The sequence below is a fragment of the Suricata suricatta genome, chromosome 8, assembly GCF_006229205.1.
Source record: "Suricata suricatta isolate VVHF042 chromosome 8, meerkat_22Aug2017_6uvM2_HiC, whole genome shotgun sequence".
Taxonomy (NCBI): Eukaryota; Metazoa; Chordata; class Mammalia; order Carnivora; family Herpestidae; genus Suricata; species Suricata suricatta.
The window spans coordinates 101,586,214-101,608,122 of record NC_043707.1 but is presented as its reverse complement, the minus strand read 5'-3'; the positions used below and the strand labels follow the sequence as shown (position 1 = coordinate 101,608,122).

General features: G+C 38.3%; 1 protein-coding gene and 1 long non-coding RNA gene across 7 annotated transcripts in view; one reads left to right on the top strand and one right to left on the bottom strand.

Annotated features, from left to right (window-relative positions):
* The window catches only part of OSBPL9 (oxysterol binding protein like 9), a 170,088-nt gene that overhangs the window by 94,883 nt on the left and 53,296 nt on the right, over positions 1-21,909 (top strand). For 4 of the 6 annotated variants that reach the window (XM_029947255.1, XM_029947254.1, XM_029947253.1 and 1 more), the window contains exon 4: positions 3,657-3,733. In XM_029947255.1, coding sequence (XP_029803115.1) covers positions 3,657-3,733 — 77 coding nt within the window. Of the gene's footprint in view, positions 1-3,656; positions 3,734-17,460; positions 17,621-17,669; positions 17,753-21,909 lie in introns of those variants that run through there. The other 2 variants (XM_029947256.1, XM_029947257.1) reach the window with 2 other exon arrangements.
* On the bottom strand, positions 16,631-17,252 carry LOC115298464. The gene is made up of 2 exons (XR_003911760.1): positions 16,930-17,252; positions 16,631-16,773 (listed from the first exon to the last, which is right to left on the bottom strand). It is a non-coding gene; the product is annotated as an uncharacterized LOC115298464 (long non-coding RNA).

Genomic DNA, 21,909 nt, shown 5'->3' with positions numbered 1-21,909 from the left:
ATGTGCTGTCCAGTTTTCCTAATACTATTTGTTGAAGAGACTGTCTTTTCCCCATTGTATATGCTTTCCTGCTGTGTTAAAAATTAATTGACCATATAGTTGTGGGTTCATTTCTGAGTTTTCTATTGATCTATGTGTCTGTTTTTATGCCAGTACCATACTATTTGATCACTACAGCTTTGTAATATAACTTGAAGTCCAGAATTGTGAGACCTCCAACTTTGCTTTGTTTTTCCAAGGTTGCTTTGACTATTCAGTCTTTTGTGGTTCTATACAGATTTTAGGATTGTTTGTTCTAACTCTGTGAAAAATGCTTGTGGTATTTTGATAGGGATGCATTAAATGTGTAGATTGCTTTGGGTAATGTAAATATTTTAACAGTATTTTTTCTTCCAATCCATGAGCATGGAATGTCTTTCCATTTCTTTGTATCCTTTGTGTTTTATAGTTTTTAGAGTACCAGTCTTTCACCTCTTTGGTTAGGTTTATTCCTAGGTTTCTTATGGTTTCATATACTTACCATTTTTGTCACTCCATTTTCTCTTGCTGCTGTCACCTTCCATCAGACATTATCCATGTATGCATGGAGAATACCTTTCCAAAAATTTTTTTATTTACAGAGAGGCAAAGAGAGAGGGAAGGAGAAGAAGGGGCAGAGTAGGGGAGGAGAAGATAATTCCATTTAGGCTGCACATTGTCAGTGCAGACCCTGACATGGGGCTTGATCTCATGAACTGTGAGATACTGACTTGAACCGAAATCAAGAGTCAGATGCTCAGGGCAACCTGGGTGGCTCAGTCAGTTGAGAGTCTGACTTTGGCTTAGGTCATGATCTCACCATCCATGGGTTCTATCTAGGCCCACATCAGGCTCTGTGCTGGCGGCTCAGAGCCTGGAGCCTGCTTCTGATTCTGTGTGTGTCTCTCTGTCTCTCTGTCTCTCTGTCTCTCTCTGTCTGCCCCTCCCCCACTCCTGCTCTGTCTCTCAAAAATGAATAAATGTTAAAAAAAAGAAGTCAGATGCACACCTGACTGAGAGATCAAAGTGCCCCTCAAATTTTCTTCAATGAGTGACTGCTGGTGACAAATCGTTAGTTTTTGTTGGTCTGAAAATGACTTTATTTCATCTTAGTTCCTGAAGGACATTCACCAAATTCTAGATTGGAAACTATTGTCTTTTATCCATTAAATACAGTACTCTGTTGTCTTTTCATTAGCATTGTTTGGGACTTTAGCTCAATTGCTTGCCTTTAAGAAATTTTTGTTTAACGTTTATTTTTGAGAGACAGGGACAGAGCATGAGTGGGTGAGGGGCAGAGAAAGTGGGAGACACAGAATCCAAAGCAGGCTCCAGGCTCTGAGCTGTCAGCAGAGAGCCCAATGTGGAGCTTGAACTCACTATCTATGAGATCATGACCTGAGCTGAAGTCAGCTGCTTAACCAACTGAGCCACCCAGGCGCCCTGCTTATCTTTTTAAAAATATTTTCTATCCGTTTGACTTACTGTCTATTGTTATGATAGTTTTCTTTTGCTCTCTCTTCCAGTTCTTTAATTGTCTCATTAGTTGATTTATTCTGCTGTTAAACTCATCCATTGAGTTTTAATTTTGCTTGTTATTTTTTTTTAAGTTTGTTTATTTATTTATTTTGAAAGAGAGCGAGAGAGCATGAGTGGCGCCGGAGGTGGGCGGGTGGTAAGAATCCCAGGCAGACTCTGCACTAATAGTGGGATTTGAACTCACGAACTGTAAGATCATGACCTGAGCCAAAATCAAGAGCTGGAAATTTTGTAGCCACCCATGTACCCCTCTATTGTCTTTTGATTCTCATTAATGTATAGTTTTGTCTCCTTGTATACTTGGCTATCTGTGCTTATATGCTAGACATTGTATCAAGAATTGTTTATAGAGATAATTCAGCAGTTGAAATGATGTTATCTTCCTACAGAAAAGATTTTTGTTTGTTTTTGCTAGTTAGGTACCTAAAATGTGGGGTTGTTTTAATCCATTCTGGGTATGAAGATTTTTCTTTGCCATTTAGAACTGAGCAGATAATTTAATTGTTTTATTCTTAATCCCTTTATTAAGTGTAGTTCTGTGACACCCTAATTGAAACACGGCTTAGTTACTAGAGACCTCCACTGTTGGTGGGCCTTGGTTTTCAACTTTTGGCTTAACAAGACTTTTTCTTTTCTTCTTTTTTTAAATAAACTATTTTTTTAAGCAGTTTTAAGTTCATAGAAAAATTGAGCAGAAAATACATAGAGTTCCCATATAGTTCCTGCCCAAACATACTGACAAAGCTTTTTTTTTTAAATTTTTTTCTTAATGTTTTATTTATTTTTGATAGAGAAGACACGGAGCATGAGATGGGAAGGGGCAGAGAGAGAAGGAGACACAGAACTGGAAGCAGGCTCCAGGCTCTGAGCTAACTGTCAGCACAGAGCCTGACGCGGGGCTCGAACCCACGAACGTGAGATCTGACCTGAGCCGAAGCCGGAGGCTTAATACGACTGAGCCACCCAGGCGCCCCTGACAAGGCTTTTAAATACATTGCTCAGTCTACTACTCCTCTGGTGGAATTTACAATTCCTCAGGAGAAAAGTGACCTTCAATATAAGGCTTATCTTTTAGATGTTTATTTTCTAGACTTTGGCCTGTTATTTCTTTTTTTTGTTTGTTTTTTGGTTGAATGACTTATTTTAAATAAAGACTGATTTACACCACTATGCTTTTATAGATATTGTTCTCCCTTTTTTTTTTCATCTTTTTTCTAGGTCTACTTTTTTAAATTTTTTTTTTTACTAATAGTTTATTACCAAGTTGGTTTCCATATAACACCCAGTGCTCCTCCCCACAAGTGCCCCTCTCCATGACCATCATCCTCCTTCCCCTTCCCCGCTCCCTCTTCAGCCCTCAGTTTGTTCTCAGCATTCAAAGGTGTCTCTCATGATTTGCCTCACTCCCTCTCCCCAACTCTTTTCTTCCCCTTTTCCTTTCCCATGGTCTCCTGTTAAGTTTCTCCCGTTAGACCTATGAGTGACAACATATGGTATTTGTCCTTCTCTGCCTGACAAATTTCACTTAGCATAACTCCCTCTAGGTCCATCCATTTTGCTACAAATGTGGCCTGTTATTTACTAATTTTTTTAAATATTTATTTATTTTTGAGAGACAGAGAGACAGAGCATAAACAGGGGAAAGCAGAGAGAGAGGGAGACACAGAATACAAAGCAGACTCCAGGCTCCAAGCCGTCAGCAGAGAGCCTGACGTGGGGCTCAAACTCATGAACCGCAAGATCATGACCTATCCTGAAGTTGAACACTTTACCGACTGAGCCACCCAGGCGCCCCAAGGCCTGGTATTTCTTTACTACCTTGTTATTTTCTATTGTCTCCAACCAATTATCTTTTAGTTATTCCAGCTTTTCTAGCTCTCAGTGAGACAGTGTATCTTGCTATTATTGAGTATAACTATTCCCTTTGTTATAAATGGCTGCAAGTGGATTGAATGTGTAGAAAGGATAGGAAGGTGAATTTATTAAGAAAATGACACAACTAAAACCTCTCCTATTAGTATTAAGGTTTAAAATTTTCACTTTAGAAATGAAACTGTCATAGAAATTAGTAGTTTAATTTTTATAATCGTTTATTTCAGCCCGTGATGCTGACGAGCGTGAGAAGTGGGTCCATGCCTTAGAAGAAACAATTCTTCGACACACTCTTCAGCTTCAAGTACGAGTCTTTACATGGCTTCTGGATCATTCATTAGTTTTTGTTTATTTTGTGTTTTTTAAAATAATTGTTATGATATAATGAAAGCTTCTTATTTCTGAGTTGCTTATTCTTGCCTTTACAGTGTTATATTTGTAAAGTTATGTTCTTTTTTTTCTGCTTTCTTTAGGGTAAAATACTGATTTTTATTTAGAAATAAGACAGTTCAAGGCAATATTGAATGCGAAATAATTTGGATGTAAGTTAATAAGTTAAGAAAAATATAGTATCTGTGATCAGTTATTGATATAACTAAATTATGCAGTAATGTATGATAATGTATGATAATACATAATTGCTGATAAATTGACCTACTTTTCTTGTTACTGGACTTGGCAGTTGCCATATGTGTTAGGTAGGGATGAAAATAAAAGGGAAAAAAGAGAAATTGGTTTAAGAAAAAAGTTAACCTGGCTGGGATGTGGTTTGAAATAGGCACTTAAACAGTGCCATGAGGACACAGATCCACCATTCCTGTTTCTAGGCTTCATTTCTTCCCGAGCGCCTTTATTTCTAGATAAGTTCTTTTTGTAGTCGTAAGATGGGTGCAGCAATTTCAGCCTCTCATTGTTGAGATGTACAACCTACTATCAGGAAAATATTGTAGGAACTCCAAGTCCACAGAAGGCTGTTGTTCTTTCTGGACCATAGTAAGACCAATAGGATTAGTGCTGATCACCTTAGCTCCAGTCATTTTCTTAATCCTGACCAATCACAATTTCACAGTCACATGTTCCGCTCCTGGAGCTGTGCTGTTATCTGCTTCACCAGAAGCACATTGCTGATAGGATAAAAGATGGTCTTCACCGAATCAAGTCGTAATAGGGGAAAAGATGATAGGTGACAAAAACAACAAATGTTCACTCCACCATACTGCAGATAGTTTTCCAAGTTCATTCTTAAGTGAAGGAGCTTATATTGTGTCATTGGGAGGATTTTGTTTTAATTATTTTGATTCATAGGGTTGAATTGTAGAAAACTGACATCTTATGACTCTTTTTTCTCTGCTGATTTTTGTCCTGTACCAGGAACTGGCTTGATTAGACAAGGTACTATATAGGGCATCGCAAGTCCTACAAGATGGAAACTCCCCATCACCTGAAACTGCTCAATTAGAGGCTTAAAAAACATTATTCAAGGATGTGGTTATTAAGAGACTATAAGAAATGAATATGGAGTTGAACTAGTAGATCTGTAAGTTACTCTTTGAGCTGTGCTTTTTATAAGCAATATCATAATTTCTAAAGGCTTCCTTTTAGACAGTTATATCAATGACTGTGGCATCATTTCAGGATATTTGTGACTCAGTAGGAAGATAAGTGTTTTAAGAATCATAGTAATCTGAATGTGGTAGATGAGATTTCCTTCGTGGTTGGTGAGACTGACATTCAATTCAAGTCTCTCTGTGATCTATTCTTAACTTGCCTTTCTAGACATTTCGACCATTATACCTCTACATCAACTTTTTACTAGAGTGCTGCTGTTAACTTACTTTGCTCTGAATACATCTTTTCATTTCTGATCTTCAAATTCTTGCACAGTATGTTCTCTCTTCTCTCTGAAATGCCATCTTTCTCTACACTGTTTTTGTATATCACGACTTTTCTTTAAAGCCCGGTTCAAAACTGTCCTCTTCTGTGGAGCCTTCCCTGACTGACCCGCCCCCATCCCCTAAACTCAAAGTGATCTCTTTCCTTCAAATGCCATACTTGTCGCACAATTCACTAAGTTCCTATGATTTTTTTGGGGGGGGGTTTATCTTTTAAAGTTTGTGTAACTGCAGCCTCCTCAATTAGGATGCAGACTTCTTCGGTTCAGATACCTAGTTTGATCCATTTATGGAATTTCTAAGCTTTCACTCAGAAGAATTAACAAGAAAAAAATTTTAAAGTATTTGACTCTGATGGCTTTGATAAATTAAAATGCATTTAATAGAATCTTTATGTATTTTTTAAATAAAGTTAATGTATGCAGAAAATATGGCATTTAGAAATATGTAAGCAAATGTTCATTTGACTGGCAAAAAAGTAAAGATTCTCCTCCCAGAGATGGTAAAGTGTGGTGAAGACCTTGACCCTGGAGCCAGGATGTCTTGGTCTGTATCCCAGTGTCACCACTTAACGTTTAACTCTTTACATTGAACTTAGTGTCTCTGATTTCTACTGTCCTCATCCATAAAATGAAGACAATTAAAGTACCTACCTTTATAGAATTGTTTTGATGACTGAATTAGTTAAATGCAAATTTGTTGGAACCATTCCTAGTTATAGTGAGAACTTGATAAATGTTAGGCACAATTACTGATAAAGCAACTACTCTCGCCATTTCTGCTCCCAGTACCAGAGTAGTACCTATTCAAAAGAGTGCTCAGTAACTGTTAGTTAAATGAAAAAATAATTAAAAGAATTAACAAAGAAACAGATGATGTATAGGTTGTTTTTCCATTGCTGTTTATCGAGTGCTTTAAGATGTATGTAGTGTGCTATAGGCACTATGGAGTAGGCGCTCTGGATCTTTCTTACGAATGAGCAAGGAGAAGGCATTTACATGTCTTCTTTTTCCATTGGATTTTATCTCTACTTTAGCCATTACACTATACTGCTTTGGCCTTGTTACTGAGGGCTGCACAACTGCCATAATACTGAATTTCAAAGTTTTCTCTTTGACCACAATTTTCTTAATTTTACCCTTATCCACTTTACTTCTTCTGAACTTTTCCTATCTTGTTGTGGTTTGGGCTCTGCTCTGTTTTTCCTGGCCATTTCCTACCTTTCTAATTTTGCTGATGTCATCCTCCCATGTAGACCTTACGCTTGCTTCTTCAACACCGATTTTGTTATCACCCTTAGAAATTCTTGTCACTTGATGTTTTGTGCTGTGTACCATTCTGGTTTCCATTCTCCAGGGCCTCCATTGTTTGGTTTCTCTGCCTCTAGTACTACTAGAGGTCACAAAATTGAGAGGGCTGTATTTAAATTTTGTCTAACTGTAATTGGATTTCTGTTTCACAGTCTTCTTATTGACTCCTTGATTTTCAGTTAAATCTCCACAGTGAAATCTTTTTCATTAGTGTTCAGTATCTAACTCAGCCTGCTCCCTTCTTTATAGAAAAATGTCTTACTGCAGTAGTTCTTAGTGATTTCACCTATATTTTCTTACTCTGCTTTGCATATTTCAAAGAAAAATATTCTTACTTTCTCAGAGTTAATACTACACCCATACTTGTGAATGTATGATGTTTCCTTTGAGACTGTGACCTTACTTGTTCTCCCTCCAGTAGCTTTCACCATTTTCATGGATTCAGCTAAAACTTCCGTGTAGGTGACTCTTCCTTACCTCTCACCCCTGCTCTTTTATATACATCTTTTCATATTTAGTTTTCGTCCTGCACTCTTTCCTTTTGGATTTTGCCAGTTAAATGTCCCCGTGGAACTCATTCTCAGCATGACTAAAACTGAGCCTGTCATCTCCTTCCTTTTCAAACCCATCTCTTTATCCCATTTTCTGTTTCTGTTAATGACAGTGTTATTCTCTGAGCCACTGAAATTTGAAAGTTGAGAGTCCTTTTAGGTGATAAATTCTAACCTGTCAAACCAGGTGTGTGTGTGTGTGTGTGTGTGTGTGTGTGTGTGTGTGTGTGTGTTGTCTTGTCTTGTCTTTCCCTTTCTTTTCCTTTTCTTTTTTTTTAAGTAGGCTCCATGCCTAACATAGGGTTTGAACTCATGACCTTGGGGTCAAGAGTCGGATGCTCTACCAACTGAGCCAGCCAGTCACCCCAGTGTCTTTTCTTTTCTTTTTAATAGAATCGCTCATTCTCCTCTGCTCACTTTGACTACCATGTAAGTTGCATCTTGCTAACTCTATTTCTGGTGCCCTTGTAATATGCCTGAATTTATTCTCTTTATCTTATAAAAGAACACCTTTAGTAAATGACCTTAAGGAATCTCTAACTGTGAAAAATCTTTAATGATTTACATTTGCCTGTAGGATAAAGTAAAACTTTATTAGGGGATTTCTGGCTCTTATTAATTTGACCCCAACCCACCTTTCCACCTGCTGTTCCTAAGTGTATTTGATGCTCTACATAGAAATCTTTTCTGGTTCCATGCTTCTACTCATGCTACTCTTTCTAAGTCCTCACCATACCTAGTCCTCAGATTTGCCTCTGGAAGATTAATTCCAGTTATTCAAGACCCAGTGCACATATTACCTCATCATTTCATCTCTTTCTTAACACTATAATAAAAAGTAGTCTCATGAAGCCACTCTAGAAACATTATGGAGGTTCCTCAAAAAGTTAAAAATAGAACTACCTTATGACCCAACAATTACACTACTAGGTATATATCCAAAGGATACAAAAATACTGATTTGAAGGGGCAAATGCACCCCAATGTTTATAGCAGACTGTCAACAGTAGCAAATTATGGAGAGAGCTCAAATGTCCATTAGCTAATGAATGGGTAAAGAAGACACACACACACACACACACACACACACACACACACACACACAGGAATATTATTCAGCCATCAAAAAGAATGAAATCTTGCCATTTGCAACAACGTGGATGGAACTAAAGTGTATTATGCTAAGCAAAATAAATCAGTCAGAAAAATACCATATGATTTCACTCATGTGGAATTTAATAAACAAAACAGATGAACATATGGGAAAGGACGGAGAAAAATAAGATTAAAAACAGAGGGAGGCAAACCATAAGAGACTCTTAACTGTAGAGAACAAACAGGGTTGCTGGAGGGGAGGTGGGCATTAAGGAGGGCACTTGTGATGAGCACTGGCTTTTATATGTAAGTGATGAACCACTGAATTCTACTCCTGAAACCGATAGTCAAAACAAAACAAAACAAAAAACACTGCCATATATTTCCTCCCCATGTCGGACTGACTTCTTGAGCTTGAGCATATTCATAGCTTTCTGGTCACTTAGAGTTATAGGAATAAGTCTTATTTTGGATTTTAAAACTGTTTTAGGTTAAGAAATTCTAATTCAGCCCTGTACCAAAACTTTAGTTTCTTTATCAACTCAAAGTTTGCCTGATCACTCCTACAGAGAATTGAGGAACTTGTATTGAGTCAAAGGAAAGGATTCATTTTTTCCACCTGTCTTCTTCAGAGGTCTTCCTTCTGAGTTAGGATAAGGATAGGAAAAGAGATTACAGGAAAAAAGCAGGCCAACTCTTATATGATTGGTGACTTATGTGTGCCAGGTGTCTAAATATTAGATTTTTAAATTGGGGTCCATCAGGGAATTCTTTGGACATCCTCTCTTTGGGACATCCCATGCTACACAGTCATTGACGTAGGCATCTTGTGATTTGCTCTCTGACTAACCATTTGCCTCCCTTCACACCCCAGTTTCTACCTTTGGCAGAACATTTAACATTCTTTTAATTCTTAATACTGGGTCTCATTGTGGTAGAAAGTAGCCATCTTAGGGGGGATTCCATTATCCTTCTACCTCACCAACCTGGGCCCCGGGAAGCTCAGGCATCTTTGACACCACAAACTCTAATTGTAACAGCCAGTCCTACTAAAACCCCTTTTCATTGCCCTGACTTGGGAGATAGCTCTAATCATACTTTTGCTATACAAATTTAGTAGATAGAAAGAAAATATCTAATTCAGTAGGTTATGCATGTCCCCATATTCTAAGGAATACACATTAATTTCTTTTTCTCCTTACTTTACATCTATTCCATGAAACCACCTGTTGATTTTGTTGCTGAATAAATATCCAAACATGAGGGAAAAATAGTAGTCTCTTAACTCTGCTGTAATTTCCCCTTCTGTGTAGCCCATATAAAATTTGAGTATGTAGTAATAACAGCAACTAATATTTGAGCATTTCTTATGTGCCAGGAATGGTGTGAGCTTTATACTTAAATGCATTATCTCTTTTAATAATACATTATTATATAATTCATCTCCCATTTGACATTATAAGTTTCATGAGGTGAGAGAGAACCTATCTTTTTGATAGTGTTTTTCTCTTAGCACCTATGTGCCAAGCCTACCAGGCACTGTTTAGCTTGACTGTGGCTTAAGAAGCAGTATATTATAGTAGAAAATCTGTAGAGCCAGGCTTATCAGGACTTGGGTCCTGGCTCTGCCCTCTTACTAGCTGTATAATGAGGGGTAGTGAGTACTTAATTTCTTTTAAACCTTAGCTGATCTTTAAAGGCAGATAAAGCTGCAATAAAGTCATTCTGTTAAGATGTTACAATATCTCTAACATATACCTTGTATGTAGAAGGTATTCATAAATATTAGTTCCATACTTCCTTTCATTCTGATTTACCGTAAAGTCGTCTAGCATCTCTTGTACCTTTTCCCTTCTAACTTTCCTCATTTCTATTCCTGTTTTTCCTGCTCCTCTGTGGGTATCTTTTTTTTCTTTTAAGTTTTTAATTTATCTTAAGAGAGAGCACACATGAGCAGGGGAGAAGCAGAGACAGAAAAAATCACAAGTGCAGAGCCCAGTGCAGGGCTCAAACTCAGGAACCTTGAGATCATGACTTGAGTCAAAAGCAAGAGTCAGCCACTTAACTGACTGAACTACCCAGGTGCCCCTCCTTTGTGGATATCTTAAAATTGCAATTAGGATAGTCTGAGGGTGGGAGAAGAAGACTAAAATCTTTTCTCCTTGCAACTTCTATAGTAGTTGAATTTCTAGTAGTCATTCTAAACTTGTATGTTAGCTGTGTTATTTTTTCATGTATTTACACCCAACTAAAGTAGGATACTCCTTGAAGAGGCACCAGAGGAGCTGTTGAGCTTCTTATTCCCCTCTTCCTAGCCTGTAAGAATCCTTCAGTGAATATTTGCTGAAAGTGTATAATGGAGGGAAACTTTCAGTTTATTTGCCCTAGTAAGTTTTAGGACTGACAAAATGTGAGAGAATCCCAAACAAGGATGTGATCACTGGAAGAAGATAGGATGCTACATCCTGTAGGTTTAGCAGTGTTGTGCTGTATTGTGCAAAGTTTTGTGAATTATGGCAGCTTATCTGGTATCATACAGATGTAAAAAGGGTTTATAAACTTAGATAAACTAGGGCCTATTTTAGAAGAAAAAAAAACTCTTGCAATCCCCAAATTCCAGTGTTTGTAAAGTATTATATATATATATATATAATGTTATTTAAGGTGGGTAAACATTAAGCTAGGCATAAACTTCTTAGATTTAAAATTTTATAGAGCTAACTATACATCCAAAAGAAAGTTGCAAGTTAAATGCAAACAAAATACAAAGCAATAAAATCTAAATTAACATTTATTTAATGTGATGAATGATATTGCCTTATAAAAATGGGGCACTACTTACCAATGAAAATAGTACTGACTGTTGGGTATAGATTCTTTTTAGGGTATAGATTCATTCTTACCAATGAAAATGGTACTGACTGTTAGGGTATAGATTCTTTTTAGGGTATAGATTTAGGGTATAGATTCATTCTTGCCAATGAAAATGGTACTGTTAGGGTATAGATTCTTTTTATACATAATGGAAATATGATAGTATTCAGATTGTAAATCATTATTGAAGCTGGAAAAACAAGGTAGTATAGAACCATTATGAAGCCTTTTTTCAAAATTAGATACTTCAGTCAGTTAATTACATATCTGCCAAATTTGGTGTTTAAGGTATAATTTGGGATGGTAGCTATGAAATAAATCTCTAGTATTAGGATACCTTAATTCTGCCTTCTTTTCTGTAATATCTCATATGTCTAACTGGGTAGCTACAATTAATAGAAATCTTTTGAGTACTATTCTTTTTTTTTTAATGTTTATTTATTTTTTAAAGACAGAGAGAGACAGAGTGCGAACAAGGGAGGGGCAGAGAGAGAGGGAGACATAGAATCTGAAACAGGCTCCAGGCTCTGAGCTGTCAGCCCAGAACCCGATGTGGGGCTTGAACCCATGAACCATGAGATCATGACCTGAGCCGAAGTTGGATGCTTAACCGACTGAGCCACCCAGGTGCCCCTTGAGTACTATTCTTGGGTGTTAAGCCACTTCACTGAAGATTAGCTTTTTGAACATACATTTAAATTTCTCAATATATAAAGATGTTTACTACCATTGTAGTGTTTCTCCTGCTACCTTAGATTTTATTTTTGTATCATGTAGAAAAAGAGATGTGTTTCATTTTTCTCCCTTGAAACGCTTTGTTTCCCAGAGAAAATAATTGCAATGTAGATGTGTCCACCTTTTACATAGGTGAAGTGGTATGGAGAAGTAGCCAGTTACTTGGGTTTTCTGTAACAAAGGAAAATTCCCCTAAGGGCTGTTGCCGTAGTCATTGCTCTTACTGAGGGCAGATAATCTCTGGCTCCCAAAATGCAATTTAGGATTCTAGGATTCATAATTTTATTCAATGATAAATAGGGCCACCAAGTGGTGGCCCATCTATCTTAAACTCTTGGAAAACAAAAACATGGTCCAGGGGCGTCTGGGTGGCTCAATCAGTTAAGCATCGACTCTTAATTTCAGCTCAGGTCATGCTCTCACAGTGGTGAGACTGAGCCCTGAATTCTAGCATAGAGCCTGCTTGGGATTCTCTCCCTCCCTTTCCTTCTGCTCGTGAACACTCTCAAAAAAATTTAAGAAATCAAAAATTAGGAAAAAAAAAAAAGAACAGGTGATCCAGTTTTATAGCTGCTGAAGGTCATTCCTTTAACTGCCAGAAATTTATCAGAACTGTGTTTTTATGGACATCTTAGAATTTATCATATATTTTCCTACCTTCTCTGCATAAAAATAAGATTAAAAAATTTTTTTGAATAGTGCATGCTCAATTCAGAACATACGGAGAATACAAAAAAGATATGTATTTGGTAAACCACACACTTAATATGTTCCATGCACTGTACTAGTTACAGAGGATATAACTGCAAATAAAGGACGGGTTGTCCCTGACTTTACAGAGCTCAGTCTAGATAAAGTAGAAAATAAAAATAATGAGGATTGAAATTTTAAGAAATTATAATAAAATAATGACATAAGTAAGTCATACTTCTAAAAAATTTTAAATATGTAGAAGTATATAATATAAAAGCAATAGTGTTTCCCACACCTTTCTTTAGAGATAAACACATAGTTCTCACTTGTTTTTTAATAGTTTTTTAATAACTTCTAATAGCTTTTTTTTTCCCCCTGAGGAGAGAGAGAGAGAGAGAGAGAGAGAGAGAGAGAGAGCAGAGTGAGAGTGAACACAAGTCAGGGAGGGGCAGAGGAGAGAGGGAGACACAGAATCCGAACAAAGCAGGCTCCAGGCTCCGTGCTGTCAGCATAGAGCATAGAGTTAGAGCCTGTGGGGATCGAACTCACAGACCATGAGATTATGACCTGAGCCAAAGTTGGACACTTAACCGACTGAGTTACCCAGGCACCCCGGCAACTCATGTGTTTTTAGTGAAATCCACAAGTTATTTCAGAAAAAAAACTTAAGTGACCAATGCAGAATTTTATGTGTAAAAATGAGGGCACTAGTACCTAATATTAGCTTTAAAATTAAACAGTACTAAAGGGCTCATACAGAAAAACAACAGCCTTCTGTCTCTCTGCTTTCTCTTTTGCTTGCTATACTAGCCATTTCAGCCTTTTTAGTTGTTTATACTGCTGTTTTCATAGTATAATACCTGGCATTTTATTCATTTAACAGACATTTATTAAGTACCTAATACATGTCAGTCCCTGTGTTAAAGAGATACTAAAGATATATTGGTGAACAAGGCAGTACGCTATCATAGCCATTGTGTGGTTTATAAACGTATTTATTCTCAACCTTGAACCAAATAATTCTTTTGTTTGATAATGCACTGAGAATTGCAAATAAAATAAACTTTTGGAACATGGTTACCCTGATCACAAGATAGTGTAGATTGCTTCTGCCATATGGCAAGTGATGTTTTGATTCCATATGACCAAAGTTTCTATGTGGAAATTTATTGGCTGACCTTAGTTTTGAGCTTTTGAGTACTAGTCAAATAGTGGAGCTGCATATCCTTCTTCTAAGAGTTGTCTTTTATCTGTTCCAGTCATCTGGCCTGAGTTGCTAAGCAAATTCATAGGGCAACCATGAATATAAATGTAATTTATATGTAAACATAATTGAGCCTTCTAGCAGAATATTTTTGAAAGTAGTGCATGAATTCTGTTTGGGTTAAAATTTTCTTTTATCTTAATAGCTGTAGGTAAAATTGGCCTATTTTTTCTTGACCTTTTGTCATTTGAAAGACCCCCTCATCCTTAACTTAGTGTTTTTATTTTTCTCAGGTTGTTTTTTGTACTCCTTATTCATCCTATTGTATTCTTCTTTATCTTGAACAAAAACAGAAAAATCATTAATTTAATCATATAATAAGCCTTAGTTATGTAGTTCAAAGATAAGTATTGAACATTCTTTTATGCATACATTGGAGATCCATTGTTATATATGGGTTTAAGGCATTGGTCCTTTAACTATCTTCTGAAATAATTGTAGATGTTTTAAAAAACCACTTCAGTTGCCAAATTTGCTTAGAAGTCTTCTAGTTTTGGGGCGCCTGGGTGGCTCAGTCGGTTAAGCCTCCGGCTTCGGCTCAGGTCAGATCTCACGTTCGTGGGTTCAAGCCCCACGTCAGGCTCTGTGCTGACAGTTAGCTCAGAACTTGGAGCCTGTTTCCGGTTCTGTGTCTCCTCTCTCTGCACCTCCCCCTCTCATGCTCTGTCTCTCTCTGTATCAAAAATAAATAAAACATTAAAAAAAAATTTTTTTTAAAGAAGTCTAGTTTTTTGAGACAAAATGGGTCAAGTTGTCTTGTATCATGTAATTACTTTTCATTTTAGATAGTACATCTTTTATGCGCACTAACTTTAGTTAATTCTAGGATTAGGAAAGAACTATATGTAACAAATAGTTATCACTAGCATGAAACTAGATGAACAGGTAGCCTTTGGACTGTAGCTATGGCCTTTGTAAATGTGTAACTAGAACATAGAGTTAACTCTCTCTCTCTTTACTATATATATACATATACATATGCATATGTATATATATTAAAGGAAAACTCAGTTGTCTTAAGAGACCATCATAACTCATATATTCTATTGCCATTACCCCAATCTTAACACATAAGCTTATTAATAAAAAAAACTAATAATAATCAGGTCCACTAAAATCTTACTAGAATTTTAGTATTTACACTATATTGTCAAAAATGATAATGCATTAGATTTTGAAACAACTGACCCATGATGATATGGTGGCGGCGGTGGTGGTGGTGGTAGATTTGGAGGACACTTTACAAAAGAGTGTCTGACACTTTGATAGACACTGTTAAATATGAAGTCTAGTTGAGGAGATAAGACATAAGCACATAAAGGACCTGGTAAGCAAGAAGGATATAAATAAGTATTATGTCTTTTATGGGGTCAAACATAGACAGAATGAGAGATGGAGGCCTTTTCCCCCTGGCCTGGAGAACCACTGGATCAGCCAATATTGAATTACATACTTTGGGCTACTCAAGTACAAAACTGCTAGAACGGCAGATATTAAAGGAGAACCTTAAAGAGTGTTAGTGGAAGTTGCTAGACATTGACCTTGTCCATCTGGCAAAATTAATGTATTTTTTTATATCACTGTTTATAGTTTGATATTTATCATACAATTGATGTTTATTTTCAGAATCTATTAACAAAGAAAATCCATTATTAAACATTTAATATGCACCAGGCATGTAACTAAATACTGAGGATATAATGTTGAACCAAATTAGATAGATCCTTGTGTAATTAAGCTTACAGTCTAGTGGTGAACATAAACATTAATGAAAGAATAATGCAAATAGAGCAGTGGTTGGTGGGATTGACTGCTTGAGGGACATAAGGGAAATTTTGGGGTGATAGAAATTTTCTGTGTCTTATTTGTGATTACATGTATGTATACATTTATCAAAATATATTGAACTGTACATCTAAAATGGATGTTTTATTTATGTAAATTATATCAATAACGCTAATTAAAAAGAATAACTAAAATACACGTAAAATTATAGCTGTGATAAGTTTTGCAAAGGAGAGTTATAGGGGCCATGGGAACATAATCAGATTTCACATAGGTGGGGAGGACAAGATGATGAATAGCAGTAAATTGAAGGGGATTGGTGTCAAGGGGATAGTGTAAAAGATAGAAATAACCACCTGTGCCAAGGCTATAAGGTGGGAAAATCCATGGCAAATTGAAGAAATTTGAAAAAGGTCATTATGTGAAACAGAAAATGACTGAGTGGAAGGTGTAAAACGGAGCTGGGGTTAAGTAGAGCTAATTTTGTAAGCCATTGTTAAAGTCTGAATTGTATCCTAAGCACTCTGGGAAGCAGTTGAAGTTCTTTAGTTAGATGTGGTAGGGGGTGAAGAGGGGGTAATGAAATTGATTTTGAAAACCAACTACTGTGGCTATAGTGTTAAGAATGCATTGGATGAGCTAGGGTAGATTCAGGAAGTTTATTCCAACAGGCCCAGACCTATAACTGAGTGGTGGAAATGGAGAGAGGTGGACAGAATTGAGAATATATTGAGGAGGTAAAAATGATGGAACTTGATGGATTAAAGGTGTAATGAGAGGCCTCATGGAAGGCAGCTATGCTCACCACTATACCACCAACGCTGCTCATGAGAGGCCTCATGGATTGCCCAGTTTATGGTTTACATTTTAGAGTGGTCTGTAGTGGTTTTCACTTACTGATATAGAGTACTGGAAGACCAGGATTTTGAGGCATGGGTGGGGGAAAAAGATTGTTTGGTATTGGGCATTTTGAAAAAATAATTACATTAAATAAACTGTAGGTATCTTTAACATTGAGTGCAGCAAGCATTTATTGAGACTTTTGATCTAATTTGAAATTATGCCATTTGGTTTCTTGAAGCATCTTCACAAGCCACCTACATGCCTTATGGAGCTGTGGCATAACAGCAGGCCTACGTTGTTTCCTGTATTAATAAAACAGGCACACATGCTTTTGTTTATTAATGAAATATCTTCTCCTCCCCCCCCGTCCCCCCCCCACGCGACACAGCTTTGCGGAAGTAAGCAAAAGCAGTTAGCAAGAACTTGGTTCCACAGTTGCCAGATTTTTTGATAGTGACCCAGAAGTCGGTGGGTGTAGGTGGAGCATTTTTTTTTGTCTGTAAGGAGTCCTCCAGTTGTCACGTTACGGGAATTCCTGGAGCTGAAGTTCTGAGGCCAGGCAGAGCTCCCTTGAGCAGTGACCTCCCTTTCGTGAGGAGCGTTGGCTCAGCTGGCAGCAGCTACCCGTTTCGAAGCATAGGTCCTGCTGCAAGATTGGGTCCCCAGCCCACAGCCCCCGAGGTGAGCCCCGGGCTCCGTGAGGAGCCAGCCCGGGTAGGCTCTGGGCAGGAAGGCCGGGAGCCAGGCTCTCCAGGGCCCACCCCTGCTGCCGGTCCCTCGCGTCAGTGGCCCTCTCTCTTTCCCCTCTCCACCCAAAATTGGCCTTACGGCCAATCATCAGCCGCTCACCTCTTTTACAGCAGGTGACCCATGGCCAATCGCCAGGGCTTTCTTTGCCAGGAGCCGCCAGGGCCAGCCAATCGGTGCGGCTCCTAGGCCCTGGCGGGGGGCGGGGCAAGAGTGGGGAGCTGGTGGGGGGGGGTGTCCCGGGGGACCAGCGGAACCTGAGTGGACCGACTTCACTGCATTTTGGGGAATACGAACTGGGGGAGAAAAAAGGGGTGCTTGGAAACGGCCCCTGGCTCCCTCCCCTGGAGGCACAGAGGGCGGGGGCCTTGGCGAATGGCTTTCTTGCTGGCCACTAGCGGAGTGAGTAGACCCAGAGGGTCTGGGAAAGGGGCCGGCCCCCACCCCTGAGTACCCGGGGTCCCTGCTGCGTCCGGGCCGGGCCGTGGGCGCGAATGTCGCTCTCTCCCTGCCTCCTTTCCGCTGCCCTCTGGGGTGAGTAGGACAACGTGGCCGCTGAGGCCCTCTCTTCTCGGGGAGCTCTCCTCACTTCTTCGGCTGAGATGGGTTGGAGGGTGAGGCTAGGGGCCTCCTATTCCACTGAGAGGTCATTCGCCACCAAACCAGACTGGAGGGTATCTCTTACCCTTTTTCTCATTTTTGTGGAACTCACTTTCCTTTTCGAAAGTGGTCTCAAGATATAAATGCAAAAGTTGAGCTTTTTCGTAATGTGAAAGCTTAATTTTGACCAGTTGCCCATTAACAGACTCTTCAGTTGCAGACCAAACATTTTCTTATTCTTGGCACTGTGTTTTTCTAGCCTGGCCTAGTAATTTTTGTGTGTAATAATTATAGGTGCTGTTATTTGTGAATGTGTGTGTGGGAGGGGGGAGTGTTTTTATGCTTCATTGGTAGCTTGTGCAAAAATAAAAGTTGAAAACTTGGGAATAATACGGGGTTCTCAAAAACTGGAGTGAAAAGTTTAGGTTCTTAGCACAACTCGGTTATGCAAAGTTGGGTATGATGAATAGGATAAAAACCATGTCTGAATCATGCAATTTTTTCAGCTTTCATACTTCCCAAGTATTTTTGTTACGAAAGAGAGATGTATTGAACCAGAAAACTTTTTGCTGATTTAAAGTAACATTTGGTTTTGCTTGTTCTTTAAATTATTTACTTTTAGCTGTGTTCAGGAAGTTAGAAAACAAGTAATTATTTCTCCTAGTGTTTAGTGGAGTAGTTTAGGGATATTGTTGCAGTTTTAAGAGCTTTTGTAGTGATGTTTAAATTAGAAAATTTCATCCACTCTTTGTGAATCATTTCTGATCATTGAATTGAATTAAATGATAAAGCTCTTTAAGGATTAGGGTCAACATCTCTCATTTTCTTAAAAACATTTTTTTAACTTTCTCCTTTTGTGCAGCTCAGCAAGAGACAACTTAAGTAAAAATAATATATTACCTTTCCTAACTCAAGGAAGATATAAGCCACCAAAAAATCAGACGTTTAGTCTGAGAGCTTAAATGAGAAATAAGGACTATCCCAGAGAAGCCAAATCTGTTTCCAAAATGTCCTGAGTTTGGTTTTGGCAGAGATGGAATTTTGTTTGAAGTGCCTCTCAGTAAATACTAAGCTGCAAAGGCTATTGGTCACATCCATTATGATATTTCTAAAGTTCTAGGTGGCATTTTTTTAGTGCAAAAAGATTGTATTCATTAATATCTAATTACTCAGACTTCCCCAGATGATATGAAGATCATATCAGGGACTTTAAGTTTGATTCAGCCAGGAAAGAGCATTGTGATCCAGCCATATTCTGCTGATTGGAAAGTCACGCTGTTGCCTGGTGTGCAGTCTATTGCTTGAGGAAGATAGTATCAGGCTTTTATTCTGAAAAGCAGATTCTAGGGGGACTCCCCTGGGATATGTCATGTTCTATCAGTACCTAGCCTTTGTAACATTTAGTGATAACTGATGTTTATGAGGATTCTATAGAAAAAGACAGTTTTAATGATTAACGTAGTTAGCCTACATATTATATTTAGGAAGATTTTTCAGTAAAGACTTAAAGATTATGTTTAAAAGAATAGTTCTTTAAAAAATTTTTTTTAGTTTTTTATGTTTTTATTTATTATTGAGACAGAGAGAAACAGAGCATGAGTGGGGGAGGGGCAGAGAGTGAGGGAGACACAGAATCTGAAGCAGGCTCCAGGCTCTGAGCTGCCAGCACAGACAGAGCCTGATGCATGGCTCGAACTCATGGCCCAGGAGATCATGACCTGAGCCAAAGTCACCAAGCTCCCTGGTTGCTGCCACATATGAGAGACAGATTGGAGAGAATCCTAGGCAGACTCCCCCTGTTCCCCCAATCTGTATGATCTCTGATGTATTTTGAAGAATACTAACTTCAGTACCAGCACTAATTCTAGTTAGTATCATAGTAAGTCAGAGCATGTTTCTTGGAAGGGGTGAAATTTGAGCTCATTCCAGATTAGGTAATGATTATATTTGCTGTTTTCTGTATTATCCTTAAAGATATCCTTTGGAGACCATGATAGAACCTGGCACATAACAGATATTCATTGAATATCGTGCTGGAACGGGGTGTGTGTGTGTGCTTCTTTGCTGTATTGACTGAGCACCTCATTTTGTTTTTTCCAAAATGTGCCACTTAAGTCAAGTGATTCTGTTTACTTGGTTGTTTCTTTGCGTTCTTTGCATTCCAAAGCATGTTTTAAAATCTGGTTACATTGGTCTTTCTCACTCAGTTTCAAGGTTATACTAAATTATAGAGTTTGCTTGTATTTTACCACTTTGTTGTATTGTGCAGGACTTGGCTGCATTTGGAACATGTAAGCTCTTACTGTCTTTATTTAAATGAAATTAATTTTTTTAAAGTAAATAAGTGGACTCTACGTTTCTTCAATATGGAAAGGTTATTTTACTCACCTGATTAACATTCTTGTTTACCTGAGAGATGTTAGCTTCACAGGCTCCTAGAACTGGAAGGAATCTTAATGTTTTAACACAACCTCCACCTATTTTTATAGTGGAAAAAGTTTCAGAGAAGCCAAGTGACTTGCTCAAGGTCACAGTTAGAGACTAGATTAACTAGGACTAGAGCCCAATGATTCTTGTCCTTTTGACTATGGAGAGAAGCAGAGTGCTACCTTGCTGCTGCTGCTCCATCCATTTTTCTCCTCCATCCCCGAATCCTAATTTTCCAGTTAAGCCACTAATTTTGATTTCCTTTCAGATTCAGCATCTGAATCTGAAAAACATATTCTCCTCCTAGAGCATATTGTTCCTCATTTGGCCTCCTCCTTTTTCCAGCCTCTCTATGCTTACACTAGCCCCTGAGCCTGAGGTTGCCTTTCCTGGTCATACTCCATTTTCCTTCAGATTCCTTCTTTGCCCTTCTAGGCTGAGCTTTACACCTCTGTATGTCACCTGAGGTTCTTTCTCCTTTGGATTCTGGTTGGGGTTAGCAAATGGGAGGCAGTGACAGAAGATGGAAGGAAGAAAAGAGAGCGCTCTTGGGGTATTTATTCCTTTTGCTGCTCTGTTTTGATGCATTCCTGGCAGTGGCGATGTACTATAATTAGAGTGTCCTTTGAGTAGCTCCTCCTCCGATTCATCCTAGGGTAATGTTGTTTCCTTCCTTGTTCCTTAAGCTTGGGGTGGTGAAGGCTTCCTGCTGTTCCTCATTCCTGGGTACTTGGGCGTCCCTTGTTAGTTTACTTAACTGTGCTTTCCTTTCAATAGCCCCTTGATTGAAGAGAAGTTCAAACATTTCATTTCATTAGGGTGTTTCCAGCCTCTGGCCATTGCTATAATACTTTCCCCCTCACCTCTGGGTCTAAATCTTGAACTTCACAATGCTGCCTCTGTGAAACCTTTCTCAGCTTTTCCCTCTGATCTCTTAGCACTTTTCTCATAACACTTATTTAATCATCTTGAATCAGATATTGGTAGACCGATGTGTATCTTATATATAGATTTGAAACTTTTAGGGCAGGGTCTACATCTGCTTCATCTTGGCATCTAGCACAGTGCCATAGTCAAAGGAGATGCCCAATGATTAAATCATTATTTTAACGCTGAATTCCAACCCTGGAGCGGTATAGGTTTCCTCCACTATTTGAAAATAGTGTTCTTATGAAACCATTCCTAAGTCAAAATGGTGTAAAGTGAAGAAGCAATTACCATTAATATAAGTGGAAGGGTTTTTGAGGGATTCCAGTCCCTAAAAATAACCTCTCAGACTTTTCTGACACCTTAAGACATATCTTGCTAATGGATACTCAAGAAATTGAGATAAAGCACAAATGCTCACAGATACAGTTCAAAGCTATGGCGGCATGATTGCTGAGAAGCTGAATGTAGTTCCCAGAGAAGGAACTTGGTAGAACCATTCTTGATTGTGGTGTTTGCTGCCTCCGTAACAGCTTGCTGCAGAACAAATGCTGAATGCTGTTTTTGCTTTGTGCCTCTTTTCATAAAAGCAGATATCCTGTTCAGATTTCTTTTGGTTGGTGAAAATAGGTATGATGAAGGTCTTTTGTAAAAGCAGAGTAGTAATGCAGACTTTTGAAAGAGTAGAAGATACCTGCATGTGTAAAACAGTCCGTGAGAAGATTTGGCATGAGAAG